This window comes from Panthera pardus, unplaced genomic scaffold (assembly GCF_024362965.1).
Source record: "Panthera pardus isolate Hobbes unplaced genomic scaffold, ASM2436296v1 HiC_scaffold_10, whole genome shotgun sequence".
In the NCBI taxonomy this organism is placed as follows: domain Eukaryota; kingdom Metazoa; phylum Chordata; class Mammalia; order Carnivora; family Felidae; genus Panthera; species Panthera pardus.
Genome location: NW_026526655.1, coordinates 73,097,564 through 73,112,391, shown reverse-complemented (window position 1 = coordinate 73,112,391; position 14,828 = coordinate 73,097,564). Strand labels below are relative to the sequence as shown.

Below are 14,828 nucleotides of genomic sequence, written 5' to 3'. Positions count from 1 at the left end.
TTTCTGATGCGGATGAATCACATTTCCTTTTGGGCTCTCAGTTGCCTTGGTTTTGAAATGAAGTTTGGCTGGAGAATCTCCCAATTACATAATTGTTTAAGCCTCTGATCGTCATTTTGGCAAGTGGAGAGCAGTAGCTAATGCCCACATTGGTTCATTTAGTTTCTTACCATGTCACCTTGCTGTCCAGGGTAGGTAATAATCATTCATTTCAGGAGCTCTACGTATTAAACTTTCTTGCCACTCCTCACTAAGCAACATTATCACTCATACTCAGGCCCATTTGCTTTTTGTTGTGATATGATTAACTGAGCTAATAGGATATGAATGAACCTATCTTTTTGTAATTAGTTACTGTGTTAATTATTTGCAATCTTTTTAAAAGGAAGTAAGTGCTGACTTCAGATATGTTTGTGCTTTCTCTTACTCATATTTGGAATGTAACCTTAGTTACTATTCTTACCAAGTGACAGATTTTCCTTACTAGTGATGACAGATCACAAACTTCTGAGCATCCTAATATAGAATGTACTAATTCACTTTCTTTAAGCAAATAAAATGTTTGAGTTTGAACTGTACTTTTTTTTATCACAAATCCCATGTGTAAACTTTGGTTATTAGCAATTTGAATGAAAGAATATTTCAAATGATCTAATGTTAATGTACTAACTTTGTATTTTTCCTTTGCACTAGAAAGAAGGTAAACAAGAATCTGGTATGTGGGTTCCTGCAAAAACAGCTATGTTTGTTTTTTTTAAAAAGGAAAAATACAGTGATAACAAATAGTAAAATAATACCTCATAATACTAAATAAATGTTATTGCTTCATTGATAATATTCCAAATTTTGTAACATAAAATTTCATGTTTTACTGAAAAATCATGGGTGAATTGAGAGATATATTTCAGAAGTGTTCTTGAATCTCAGCCTTCACTAAGCACTATTACATAGGCATTGTCTTAGATGTTGAGGTTTAAAGAGGCGTGGGACATGGTGGGCCCTGCCCCCAAAGAGATGGTTGTCCAGTTCTGCAGAGCAGGAAAAGAGAATGACATGAACCATTGTTTTTATGTTTTAACTGTGAAAATCATGTAACCACAGAAGAGGGCATTCTCTCTTTGGTCACCACCATAAAATAGCTTACAGTTGGGGAATGAATTTCAGAGTATCAAACCACACAATAATTTTTTCTTACAAAATTTACCTTTATTTTGCTGCCAAGAGAAAGTTTAACTCAAAAAAATGTATATAACATCCCTTTCATAGCTGGCATCCTTCTCTTGTAAAGTTCACCAGGTCTAGTGTTTAGTCTTAACATCGGGTCCTATTGGTTAGATCCTATTAATTAAGTCTTTTAACCTCTCCACAATTTTCTCAATTTCTTAATGATGTAATTTTCCTGCCTCTAGGCTTACGGAGTTCCTACGCTAGTCAGCACAGCCAGCTTGGGCAAGACCTTCGTTCAGCTGTGTCTCCTGACTTGCACATCACTCCTATATATGAGGGGAGGACCTACTACAGCCCCGTGTACCGCAGCCCAAACCACGGGACCGTGGAGCTCCAAGGATCACAGACAGCATTGTATCGCACAGGCTCAGGTGGGTCTTAGTGCTGTTTAGCTGGTTTTCCCAAATGCAATGCCCAAGAGCAGACGGATTTTATTGAGATTGGTACCCTGTTAGAATGAAATCATGTTGCCCATTCAGTTGTCAGATAAGCAGCTATCACAGTAGATCAATAAACAGTACAACACAAGTTCATGTTGTACCTATTTATAGGTGATATATTTTCACCTTAGTCTAATCAATGAATGCAGTGATTAGTTTGTTAATTCACAAATAACTTTGTAGAGCTACACGTATGACTCTCCTTGCATTAGAAACATGTTAGATACAGAAAGGAAAACCTGAGTTGGAATATTTCTTTGTGGTTTTTGTTGCCTGGAATACGTATTTACAGAAGATTCCTTTATGAGTTATTTGGCTATCTTTATTTCAGCATGTATGTATCCCAAGTGTATTTGGTATTACTCCTCTTCAGATACTAGATTTCCTCTGAATGTCTACATGTGGAATGTGAACATGTAGACCGAGTCCTCATGATGGACTCAGTCTGAGGCAGAATACAGTAGCTGCATTTATAAAAACAGGGATGAGTGCATCACACCCTTGCACCCCCACTCTCACATTTATGCCATCCCATATTGGCTGACAGAGCAGAAGCTATGGCCCGTGGCCAAGTGAGCTGCCAGATTGTGATGCCGGCCTGGTTCATGGAATCCCAAGAGGCCTTTTCTTCTCTCTTTTTTTTTTTTTTTTTAAGAGATAGTGCATCTATGGACATGCCCACAAATGAACATGCCCACAATGATAACACATCAAGGCACCATTCTAGGCTGCATGCCTCCCAGAATACCAAGAGGGAGACGACTATATTTGAATTGGTTCTTTGCCAAAAACTGACAGTTTGGTTTACTGCAGGATTTCTCTTCTAATAGAATGTACCGATTTTTAATAGATATCAGTCAAGAAATATTTCACTTGTTATGTTCTCTAAATTAAGGAATTTTTTTAAAGTTCTAATTGGCTTTTTTAAATGATTAGTGATTCAGCCTCCTGTCTAGAAATAGAGGGGAACTCCTCCCGAGGAATTTCTTTCATAGCATTAAGAAACAAACAATGTTATTAAAATCTTTTAATTGGGAGAAGAACATGTCTGCAATTATTGGAGAAATAGCTTCTGTAATAATTAAGAAAGAAATGTTATATGCAGTGTACAATACCTCTATATATAGCCTCATGCAAAAATTTAAGAGGGTACCTAGAGAAGAATTTGATGTATCAGCCTTCTTACGAAATAAATTTTCCAATATTATCAAAATCCAAAGTTCTATAAATAAAATGTGTATCCAAATAAGTAACCTGTGTACACTAAGTGTTCAGTTTGACCATCTCAATTATCTACAGGTTTGAATAATTGCTTTTTATTGCTAAGTAAAATTATGGCATTTTGCCATTTATTTCTTGGAATAGTTTAATTCTTTTCCTATATCTCTCTTGCACTTTTTTTTTTTTCTTTAAGTTTAGTATTTTGAGAGACAGAGGGAGGGAGAGAATCCCAAGCAGGCTTCGTGCTGTCAGCACAGAGCCGCATGTAGGGCTCCATCCCACAAACTATGCAATCGTGACCTGAGCCGAAATTAAGTTGGATACTCAACCAACTGAGCCACCCAGGCGCCGCCCCTTGCTTGCATTTTTGTTACAAAATCTTATTAAACATAGTAAGATCAATCATGTAGGCAGATTTATAGTTTTATTTTTGCTCTTTTCTGTTAATAAAATTGACATAGTTTGTGTATATTAAAGATCTAAGTGCCTTCTTTAGCCTTGATAAGCTAGATTGGTAAAACCTAAAATCTACATTGGAAATACTAGTAAAAATCTATAAAGCAATTTACATAATTGTTAGACTATAATCTTTCTTAAAAATAGTTTTCCTTGGAAAAGTACCACCTTGTGGGAAGTATACTAATCTTTTGAAAAATGTTGACTTTCTAGTAGGTGTTGGAAATCTGCAAAGGACATCCAGCCAGCGAAGCACCCTTACATACCAAAGAAATAATTATGCTCTGAACACAACAGCTACCTACGCGGAGCCCTACAGGCCAATACAATACCGAGTGCAAGAGTGCAATTATAACAGGCTTCAGCACGCAGCGCCAGCTGATGATGGCACCACAAGATCCCCGTCGATAGACAGCATTCAGAAAGACCCCAGGCAAGTACTGGTTATGAATCTCCAGGATGCTACAGTATCACAGGCATCAGTGGTTCCTTCAGTCTGACTTTTTTTCAAGTTGCCAAGTCTATGATACTATCAGTTAACTCCTAATCTCTAGTATTTCCAGTTGTATTTTAGCACTGTAGGTCACTGAAGTTAATTTCATCTTAAAGATCGATTCCTTCTTTTGATGCCTTAACAAGTTAGAGAATGCACACACTATCTGCGGCACTCATCACTGAAGTGCTTCACCAGGAACACTCCCTGGGTTAGCCTCTTTGTCTGAATTATATATACGCATGATTTTAAAGGATCATTTTACCCAATTTCCTTAATCCTGACTGACTTTTTAGATAAGGGCTTCCGAAAAAAAATGTATGGTGTTTTAAACTAGAAAAGACCAGTGATGTGTACATTTTGAATCCTACTGGTCAGTGCTGTGTTGTGCTTTTATTGACTAGGTCCTTTGAAAAGCTTTCTGCCATTTAGGAGAAAGTAGTTTACAAGACATTCTCATATCACATAAGCAAAAAATATTTGGCCAGTAATACATGTTTCTTCCTTTTCATTTTATTTGGCCATGTAGAAAGAATGTTTTATTAAGATAAGTATGACTCATTTACTACTTGATTGATTTTGAAAAGTAGTCTCATCTTTAATGAAAGCCACTTAAAATATTTAGGAAATAAAAAAGATTATTTAGAAACTGAAAGAATTTTAATTTCTAAAAGAATGGAATTATCACTAAATTTTAAGCAGCTTGAGTGTTATATTAAGGTATATATTAATTAGCAAGATTTCATTCACTCTTCGCCCACAAATTGTTGTTTCACTGGAAAATTGTTATAATTATCAATTCATTTTTAGCAACCTACCAACTTATTCTAGTGAACGTGAATTAAAAATGTGAATGAGATTTTGGTCATTTAAACAAGATAACTAAAGGTACTCTTGAGTTGAGTGGGAGCCCACTGCTTCACTAAAACCACTCCACTCTGACTCTTTTGCCTAAAATTCTTTATAGTTCACACATGTGTTTGGTTCTACTAGTCCATGTCCTTGTCATTTTAAGGGTTTTAAAATAACTTGTCTTACAGTACCTTCAATATAATTGACTCACAAATTTTTTCACACGATTCCATTTTTTTAAATCCTCAAAATGCCAAAATACTAAGACACCCTAATAGATGTGGAATTTCCCAAAAGGGTTTTGAACTGTACGCGATTTAGACCTTACCTCGGCTGAACCTGCAGAGAAAAAGAACAGTTATCCAGAAAGACAGTGAAGTGTGATTAGAGCTTTGAGCTTAATAGGTGTCCCTGAAGATTTCAGTTTTGACCTCTGCTACGAGTTGATTCATGATAAATAAGGATTTCATGTATGATAATACACTTCAGCTATTCATAGTATGATAATTTTGTAGTCTAATGCATAAAACTGTTACGGCTAGCTTTGATTATGTGAAACTTAACTGATAATGCATTTTGTAAGATGAATAAATGATTATTTTATAATAAATGCATTTATTCTCGATGAAACTGGAATCCAGGTGAATTTGAAGTTTAAATATTCAAACCAAAGTACAAAGCTCATGACAGCTTTTAATTTTTAGTTTTGAAAGTAGCAAACTTGAAGTGATTTCTATTCACTTGTAAGCCCACATTCTTTACCATTAATGCTGTATTATAATTAGCCTGAAAACTTTCTTATAGGACTGGAGAAGTTATTAATATTTTCCATATAAATGGAAATCTGTGGGGTTTTTTAATAGTTGTTGAGTGTGGAAGCAAAATTTATTAGTAATATAAGTGACACATCTAGAAGTAGTAACAATAATTCTTCGTATGGAAAGCGATAGCAACATAAACAATAATAGCATTCATGGTGTTCCTTTTAAGCAGGACTTAATCTGTGCTGTTCAGCAGAATAATACCATGTACAATCCCTTTGACCTTTATGTTGTCAAATATTTTACTTCTACACACATAATAAAACCCATAATATAGTATTATTTCTACTGTAAATAGTCAATTGTGTTTTAAAGAAATTAAGGGAACAAATGTCTTTATATTTACTGTATGTTTACCAAATATAGTTCTCATCCTATGTATTCTTCCTACAAATTCCAGTTTCCATCTCGACCCATTTCCCTTCATTCTAAGCACTTCCTTTAGCCTTTCTTGTGTTGCGTGTCTGCTAGCAGCATATTCTGCCAGTTTTAATTTATCTGAAAATGTTATTATTTCATTCATTTTTTTGTTTATTTTTATTTACCTTTATTATTTTATAAAATATTACAGTATTATCATTTTTATATGAGTATTTTTGGGTTGTAGAATGAATCACCTGAGTTTCCATTATTTCTTTTCTTTTTTTTATTATAACTTACTGTCAAATTGGTTTCCATACAACTATTTCATTCATTTTTAAAGGATATTTTTGCTAGGTATAAAATTCAGGATTGACAGGTATGGGTTTTTCCTTTCAGTACTTTAAAAAGATGTCATTCATTGTCTTCAGCCGCGATTGTTTCTGATGAGAAATCAGATGTTATTCGTATCGTTCTTCTCTTTATGTAATGTATCTTCTCTCTTGGCTGCCTCTCAGGTTTTTCTCTTTATCTTTGACTTTCAGCAGTTTTATTCTGACAGGCCTACCTATGGTTTTTTGGTTTTTTTGTTTTTTTTTTTTGTTTTGTTTTGTTTTTTTACATTTAACCTGCTTGGGATTCATTGAGATTCTTTGAATATTGGCTGGTGATTTTTATCAAAACTAGGACATTTTTAACCATAATTGCTTTAAATATTTTTTTTCTGCCCCAAACTCATTCTCCTCTCCTTCTGGAGTAACTTGACATTATTGTACTACATGCTCGTACTCTTATTAAAGCTCTGTGTATATCTTAAAATAGTTTTTCTCTGTATTCTTCACACTGGATATTTTTTGTTGATCTATCTTCATATTTACTGCCTTTTCTTCTGTAGTCTCCACAATCTGTTGGTAAGCCCATCCAGTGAATTATTTCAGATACTTGAATTTGGTAGGGTTTTTTTAATAGTTTCCATGTCTCTAAACACATTTCTTCATCTATTCACTCCCTGTATACATCTTTTCCTTTCCATCTTTGAGCACATCTATAATGACCTTTTAGAGTCCTCTGATAATTCCAACATCTGGGTTTGCTCTGGGTCTATTATTGGGGTTGGTTGGTTTTGTTTTGTTTACATCTTCATAGGTCACATTTCTGTTTCTTCTTATACCTAGCAGTTTTAAATCATATGCTAACTTTTGTGGATGATACATTGTAGGAACTCTGTATTATGTTGTGACCTGTTAGGATTCTGAGTTTTGTTGTGGCAGATAACTAAATTACTGACAGATGCTTTTGATCCTGTCAAGATTGGTTCTGTTCTTCTGAGAAGGGTCTGTTCAGATTTGTTTTAGTCCTAGCATATGCTTCCACTCTTTGGTGTAGTTCTTTGTGGAAATTAAATGCTGAGGTAATCAGGAAGGTTTACAGTCTGACTGGGCTGGAAGTTCATAGTCACTGGCCTATGCTCAGCTCTGTCCTGCAACAGCTACCCCATCCGACCTACGCATGTGTCATGGACATGTACGGTCCAGCATTCAGTTAAAGACTTGTGAGTAATCCTCCTATAGACTTGTAGAATCTCTTCTACATAGTTCCCAGTTCCCTGCCCCTCAAATTCCAACCATTTTCAATTCTCACTTCTCTCCCTCAGCTCACTAAGTCCATCATTGCTCCACTTCATGGGCCCAGCTTCCTATGTCACGATGCAAAAAAATGCCCTCAGGCAGAAAGCCAGGGAATATGGGGCTACTATGATGGTTCCTGTCTCTCAGGAACTCAAAATTGTGTGCTTTTTTCCCTGCCTGTTTTGGCATTGGTAGTATTCTTAATGTCTGTTAAGAATTAAGTCATTAAGTCGGTCCCCCAAGATTACATTCTTGTGTTATGTGTTGTCCAGGACCTAAAAACACTTCCTTCATACATACATTTCATAGTTGTGTTTTGTGAAAAGGCCAAGTCCAGGATCAGTTATTCTATGATGGCTGAAAACAGAAGTCTGGGCTTAGATTGTAATGAAGCAAATCCTGGCAGACATTGATGCCATCCAACCAGCCCATGAATTGATAGCAGTGTTTCCAGGGTAAATTTCTGCTGAAAATCAGGGTTGGAATTGATGCCAACCAAGCCTAACTGTCCATCTCCAGCTGGAGTCTGGCCCTCATGGTACCCAGTGATGCCAGAAAATCTTGACCATATCTGTGCCACTTAAAGAGGACAAAAATGTGTATTTGTTATGATTGTGAGTCATCAAGGAAAAATTAAATCACACTCCTTGCACTCTGTTAATTAGAGCACAGATTTACAGAACAGGCTTTGGACAGATTTTGACCAGAAATAGTTAACATAGCTTCAATATATAAAAGGGAATTTATTATAGAGAGTGACCCTGTTTAGTTCCTTTTTCAGGGCTGATGAATATTAACAAAACATCCATATCATAATTAAAAGGAAAATATTTTAATATACACCATCACAATTTAATCATCACAGCCAACCTAAGAAGAAGGTACAACTGATAGTTGTTTTGTTCCTATTATACAGATGTAGTGCTCCAAAGTAGTAGTGCTCCAAACAACTAAGTGCTTTTCAAAATCACATAGTAAATGAAGGACCTAGCACCTCAACATAGGCAGTCTAACTCCAAATTGTGTGCTTTTTTTCCTGCCTCTTTTGGCATTGGTGGTATTCTTAATGTCTATTAAGAATTAAGTCATTGGGGCACCTGGGCGGCTCAGTCAGTTAGGCATCCGACTTCGGCCCATGATCTTGCGGTCCGCAAGTTCGAGCCCCGCGTTGGGCTCTGTGCTGACAGCTCAGAGCTCAGAAAACCGGACCAGAGATTCTGTGTCTCCCTCCCTCTCTCTGCCCCTCCCCCGTTCATGCTCTGTCTCTCTCTGTCTCAAAAATAAATAAACGTTAAAAAACAAAACAAAACAAAGAATTAAGTCACTAAGTCTGTCCCCCAAGACAGAATCTCCCTCTTACCCTTGGCTTCAGTTTTCAAAAAAAATCATCTGGCTGCTATGCAGAGTAGATGGGGTAAGGGAGTGATATTTGAAACAGACAGAGCACATAGGAGACTATTAGATGGGCCAGGCAAGGCAAAGAGAATGGATGGGTTGGGCTTATATGAAATAGTTCAGAGATAGTCAATAAAGTTTGCTGATAGGTTGGACAAGAAGAATACAGGAAAGAGAGAAGTCAAGGATGGCTCTATTTTGTTTTGAGCAAATGTGTGGATAGTCTTCTTGCCACTAATATTTTCTGATTCTAATACGTTCTCTACTTGGCCACCAGAGTTTTCTTCTTTATAAATGTGACCTTATATATGTTACATTCTCTCACTCTTCTGCTTCACAACCTCTGCTTTCTGTTCCTTATGTGTGGAGGCAACATACAGACTACCTGAGTGGGTTTCACCCACCTCTATCACTTATTACTAATCTCAGGTTCCTTACCTCTATCAAATGTTATTGAGTAGTGCCTATGTCATATGGCAATAGTCAAGGTAAATGAGATAATGCATATAAAGCTCTTGACACAGTGCCTGACACAGGTAAACTCATTGAATAAGACATTGTTGCATGTACAGAGTCTTGTACACCAAACCACGTCTCATTCAGTGCTTGTATCTCTCTGACACCTGCTATGGCACTATTCATTTGAACGGGTGGTGTGTATGTGTGTGCAGGTTTAGGTTGCCCCTTGTAGTGGACAAGCAAGTTAATACATAGAGCGCTCCCAGACCAAGAGAGACTCTAGGCCTTAATAACTGGGCAATAGAAGGATCACTGGGTTGTTAATTTAAAGATTTTTTTTTAGAGTTTATTATAAACAGCATTCATTTTACTCATTTTGTATAATAGTTCATTCTGCAATCAAAGTCCACTAATTTGTTGCTTTGTGAACCATTCCTTTTTTTTCCTAATGTTTTTAATGTTTATTTTTGAGAGAGAGATGGGGGTGCACGATTGGAGGAAGGGCAGAGAGAGAGGGAGACCCAGAATCTGAAACAAGCTTCTGGCTCTCAGCTGTCAGCACAGAGCCCGACACAGGGCTCAAACCCATGAACTGTGAGGTCATGACCTGAGCCAAATTTGGACACTTAACCTACTGAGCCACCCAGGTGCCCCATGTGAACCAATTCTAAGAAGTTGGTCTCTATATGTTATAAGCATGAATGCACATTTAAAAAGGATCCTAAACAGTGAGCCAATCAGTTGACATCCAAATTCCAACAATGTGATGTTATCTGAAAAAGCAGAGTATAAGTGTACGTGCTTAGTGTGACTGTATACTCACTCTACAAGAAGTGGGATAGCATACCGTCTCTGAAAGCAGAGTGTTCTGTTGACTAGCTGAGTGAGTTTAGGCAAGATGCTTAGCCTCTCTGTCTCAACCTCAATATCTATGTGGTTGCAATAAGAATAAATGAATTAATGGGGTGGCTGGGGGGCTCAGTCTGTTGAGTGTCCAACTCCTGATTTCAGCTCAGGTCATATGATGATCCCAGGGTCGTGGGATCAAGCCCTGCATTGGGCTCTGCACTGAGCATGGACCCTGTTGAAGATTCTCCTCTCTCTCTTTCTCCCAACCTCTCCCCCAGTACCCCTCCCCTGCTCGCTTACATGCACACTCTCAAATTTAAAAAAAATTTTTTTAATTGAAATTTAAAAAATGGTGGTTCCATTAAAAAAAAAAGAATAAATGAATTCATATATATAAAATGCCTAGAATAGTGCCTGGCACAGAATAAGTACTCATGAAATACGAAGTGCTATTTAAATATAATCCATTTCTTTGAAAAAATTCTGTATGCACACGTGCACATTTTTATATATGTATTAGGGAAAAAAAGACCCAACAGGAAATGTAAGCAGTGGTTTTCTCTGGTTATAGGATTACCGAAAAAAAATATTTTTTTTATAAATTTCTACACTTCTTATATAATCGAGAGCAACCATAAATATTATATTAAGTTCTTTAAAAATCATCAGGCCCACATTACTTGCGATTTCCCAGCTGACACCAGTTCTGCCTATTCCCAGCAGCTTTCTTTCTCTCTGCTCAGACATGACTTCTCACCTGACTAAAGTGCATTTGTTTACCTGAGCCTCACACCTGCAAATTTCTGACATAGGTAGAAAGGCATAAAATTAGAATGGAAGAAGAAAATGAGAATGGAAAAGTTTTTCATATTAAGAATTTCCTTTGTTCTCTTGAACCTCTTTCTGTGCCTGATGATTTCTTTGAGTTCAGTAGCATCTCGGTCTCTGCGTATGTTCATCGGGGCGGGCGGGGGAAGAGCTCTTTACATTTATATATTTTAGGAATTTTGTAACTTCCAATTTTAGTCTCAGCCAAGCCTTTTTTATGACAGACTCTTCATCGAGTGTATTGTTAAAACACGGTCGTTCCTGCTTTGAAGCCGTGTCTTTCTCTCACAGGGAGTTTGCCTGGCGTGACCCCGAGTTGCCCGAAGTCATTCACATGCTGCAGCACCAGTTCCCGTCCGTGCAGGCGAACGCGGCCGCCTACCTGCAGCACCTGTGCTTTGGCGACAACAAAGTGAAAATGGAGGTACGCTCCCAGCGCCTGGCACGCCCCCGGGGGGGCGGTGCCTTCCATGGAGCAATCACGTGCTTATGTGCTTCAGAAATTACTAGCTGCAATTCACAGGCCATTTTAAAGGGATAGTGTGATACCAGATACCCCTTTCATTCTTAACCGTGCATTTCAGTGTTTTGTAGGAGAAACCAAGATGAGGATATTTCTTGGAATGCTTTTAGCATTTTCAAATCCCGTGTCTACTCATTAGCTTACTTATAAAACATGAAGCGAAATTCAATTTAACCTACGTTTTTAGAGTATTTTCCAAAAATCTATTAGATAAAAATTATGTATGAAACTAGTGAGCTCACGTACTTTATGTGATTCTGTTAAGATTGGTGCCGACATGAAATTAAGTCAAGTTACAGAGAATTTTTAACTGTTAACTAATACTGAACATAAATGAGTATTTTATTTCATATTTTAAAGTTTTTTTGGCATTTATAGAAATACAGTGAGTCATTGGTTATTGACTAGTGTCCTATGACATACAGACTCTTTCTTAACACTTTGGCAATGGCAAATGGAACTTCATTGTTTTTCCTCAGCTTCATATGCAAAACAACATACCAGCTGCTGAGCTAAAGGTGGATGAAGGAAATAAAGCCCAGATATATTCATGTAATGTACTAATTAATTGGCAAATGGGAGAAAATTAGGGAGAGTAGTCTAGAGAAACAATTCTGTAATCCAAATGACTTCAGTCAAAAATCCTTACCTCCAATCCATACAGCTTTATTGTGTTTGTGTATTTGCTCATTTCCCTCAGAAGTATAAGCATAACCCCTCTGTGTGTTTAGGAGGGTAGAGTAGGACTATGCTACCTACACTTGGCCATTAATCCACCTACGACTGCCTTCCTTTTTTTTCCTGTGATCTTTCCATAACAGACTTTTATTTGATCACTTTTTAGTCATGTGTCACTTAGGCCTGGTACCTCATATTTTTCATTCTAGGTGTGTAGGTTAGGGGGAATCAAGCATCTGGTTGACCTTTTGGACCACAGAGTTTTGGAAGTTCAGAAGAATGCTTGTGGTGCCCTCCGAAACCTTGTTTTTGGCAAGTCTACAGATGAAAATAAAATAGCAATGAAGAATGTTGGTGGGATTCCTGCTTTGTTGCGACTGTTGAGAAAATCTATTGATGCAGAAGTAAGGGAGCTTGTTACAGGTGGGTAAACAATGTGATCTTGTCCTGAAGGAAATGTTGAAAGCCACCTAGCCGATGTCCTTGTGTGGTGGCACAGTGAAGAAGTTGGAGGTTCTAGGTAGGAGATCATGATGTAGTGTGCACAACTGTGACAAAGGCTGAATCTAATTTAATCCGATGATTCAGAAAGCACTTGCACTGCTACAGGGTCATCCTGACTAGTATCAGTTATTGTACTTGAGTGCGTTAAGTATCAGCTAACAGATGTCTTGTGCATAAAGGACTGAATACAGCTTTTTTTATGATGTATTCCATAGTAAATCTACTTGTGTTAAATAGACTGGCTCTCCTTTATTATGAAAGTAAAATACAGTTAATGGATTAACTACCTTCCACTTGAGTTCAGCCAGTTTCCAGATCCCTGTTAGTACGTCAGATGCTTTCCTGGCTACCGGAGATGCACACGTGAACACACCTCACCCCCTGCCCTCAAGTAGCACTCCGACTCAGGAGGAACAGGAGTGGTTCTGAGAATGTCAGCGAGAAGCTGCAAGTGTCAGGACTCAGTAGGGGCTGCAGCTAGGAGCACAGAGGATGGGCAGGGAAGTCCTCTGGTCAGTGTGAAACCAAAATTGCCCTGAAGGATGTAGAGGTGTTGACTGGAGATACTTCCATTCACAGGCAGAGCTCAAAGCCAGCATGGAATATGAGGTCAGAGCTTCCAGCCAGAGAGGCATGCTGAAGGAAGACAAGGCCAAAGAGAAACACAGGCCTGGTTTGGGGAACTTTTATGAGGAACTTGTGTCCTGTACACTGTGGGGTGATTATAGGGCGTGGTGTGGCCAGTTTGGGCTTTTAAATGCATTCTTCTAGCAGGTATCAGGGTGGGGGACTGATTTGAAGTAGATGAACATGGCATCTGGGAGGCCTATAATCTTGAGGTAATAGCTTGAGCCGCATCCATGATAGAAAGAAGGGGTGGCTGGGGTGCCTGGGTGGCTCAGTCGGTGGAATGTCCAATGCTTGATTTCAGCTCTGGTCGTGATCTCACAGATCATGGGATTGAGCCCCATGTCGGGCTGACATGTGCTGACAGTAGCCTGCTTGGGGTTTTCTCTCTCCCCCTCTCTCTTTGTTTCTCGCCCTGTTCATGCACTCTCTGTCTCTCCCTCTCTCTCTCAAAATAACTAAATAAACTTTAAAAAAAAAAAAAAAAAAGGAAGGAAGGGGTGGGTGGTCGAGAAGAGGGAATAGAGAGAAACACACTTGATGGTCAGGGCACAGCGGTCCAATGTGGGGAGTGAGAGAACAGGAGGAAGCAAGTGATGCTTTGTCTTGGGAGACGATGTTGCAGCACTGTCAGCTGAGTTTAAGGGTGCTTGAAGTCCAGGTGAAAGAACAGTTCTGCAGCAGAGCGAATTAATGACACCATTATTTATAATAGAGAATTAGAGGGAAATACTGAGTATTGACTGGTAGGAAAATAGTTAAATAAATGGCAGTATATTCACACAGTGAAACCAGACATAAGAATTAAGACAAATGCATTAGAGCTGTCTCTGGATAGCTGTAATGTCTGTGTATCTATAGATGTATAGATAAATATCTAGAAGCATTGGTGGGATGGCAAGCACAGCATGATACTATTGATATAAAGTTTCATAATATGCAGGTTGAGGCTATAAATTATTTTCTGATATACACACATGTAATAAAGTTAAAATTTTTCATTGAAATGACAGAAGATAGATTAAAGATAGTGGTTGCCTGTGGGGTGGGGAGGAGGGCAGGTAGAGAAAAAGGGATTGGGAGATTTAATCCAGCTCTGTTTCTTTAAAAAAGAAAAGAAAGAAAGAAATCTGAAACAAAGAAGACAAAATGTCAAAGTTAGATAGTAGTTACCTGGGTATCTTATATTTGCTATGCTATTTTTCATGCCTGAGATATTTAATTTAAAAATCTCTAACAACATTTTAAAAAATTAACCCCATTCCCCACTGGCTTTCACGATGAAATTAGAGCTGTAGGTTCTGTCACATATAATTCAGTAACACTGGGGAATGTAGCAAACCATCATGAATCTAATATTTGAGGGGAATCAGCTTTCTCATAAGATACTAAAATTTAAAATATAGTACCCTATACTCCAAATAAGGTATGAAATTTACATACTAAAAGTAGAATACACTTTATATA

The 14,828-nt window shown here is 37.8% G+C and overlaps 1 protein-coding gene across 15 annotated transcripts in view; it reads left to right on the top strand.

Annotated features, from left to right (window-relative positions):
- Nucleotides 1–14,828, top strand: part of PKP4 (plakophilin 4) — a 237,700-nt gene that overhangs the window by 185,395 nt on the left and 37,477 nt on the right. For 9 of the 15 annotated variants that reach the window (XM_053908537.1, XM_053908545.1, XM_053908543.1 and 6 more), the window contains 4 exons: nt 1,410–1,598; nt 3,558–3,777; nt 11,321–11,453; nt 12,440–12,653. In XM_053908537.1, the coding sequence (XP_053764512.1) occupies nt 1,410–1,598; nt 3,558–3,777; nt 11,321–11,453; nt 12,440–12,653 (756 nt within the window). Of the gene's footprint in view, nt 1–1,409; nt 1,599–3,557; nt 3,782–11,320; nt 11,454–12,439; nt 12,654–14,828 lie in introns of all 15 variants that reach the window. The other 6 variants (XM_053908561.1, XM_053908570.1, XM_053908549.1 and 3 more) reach the window with 2 other exon arrangements.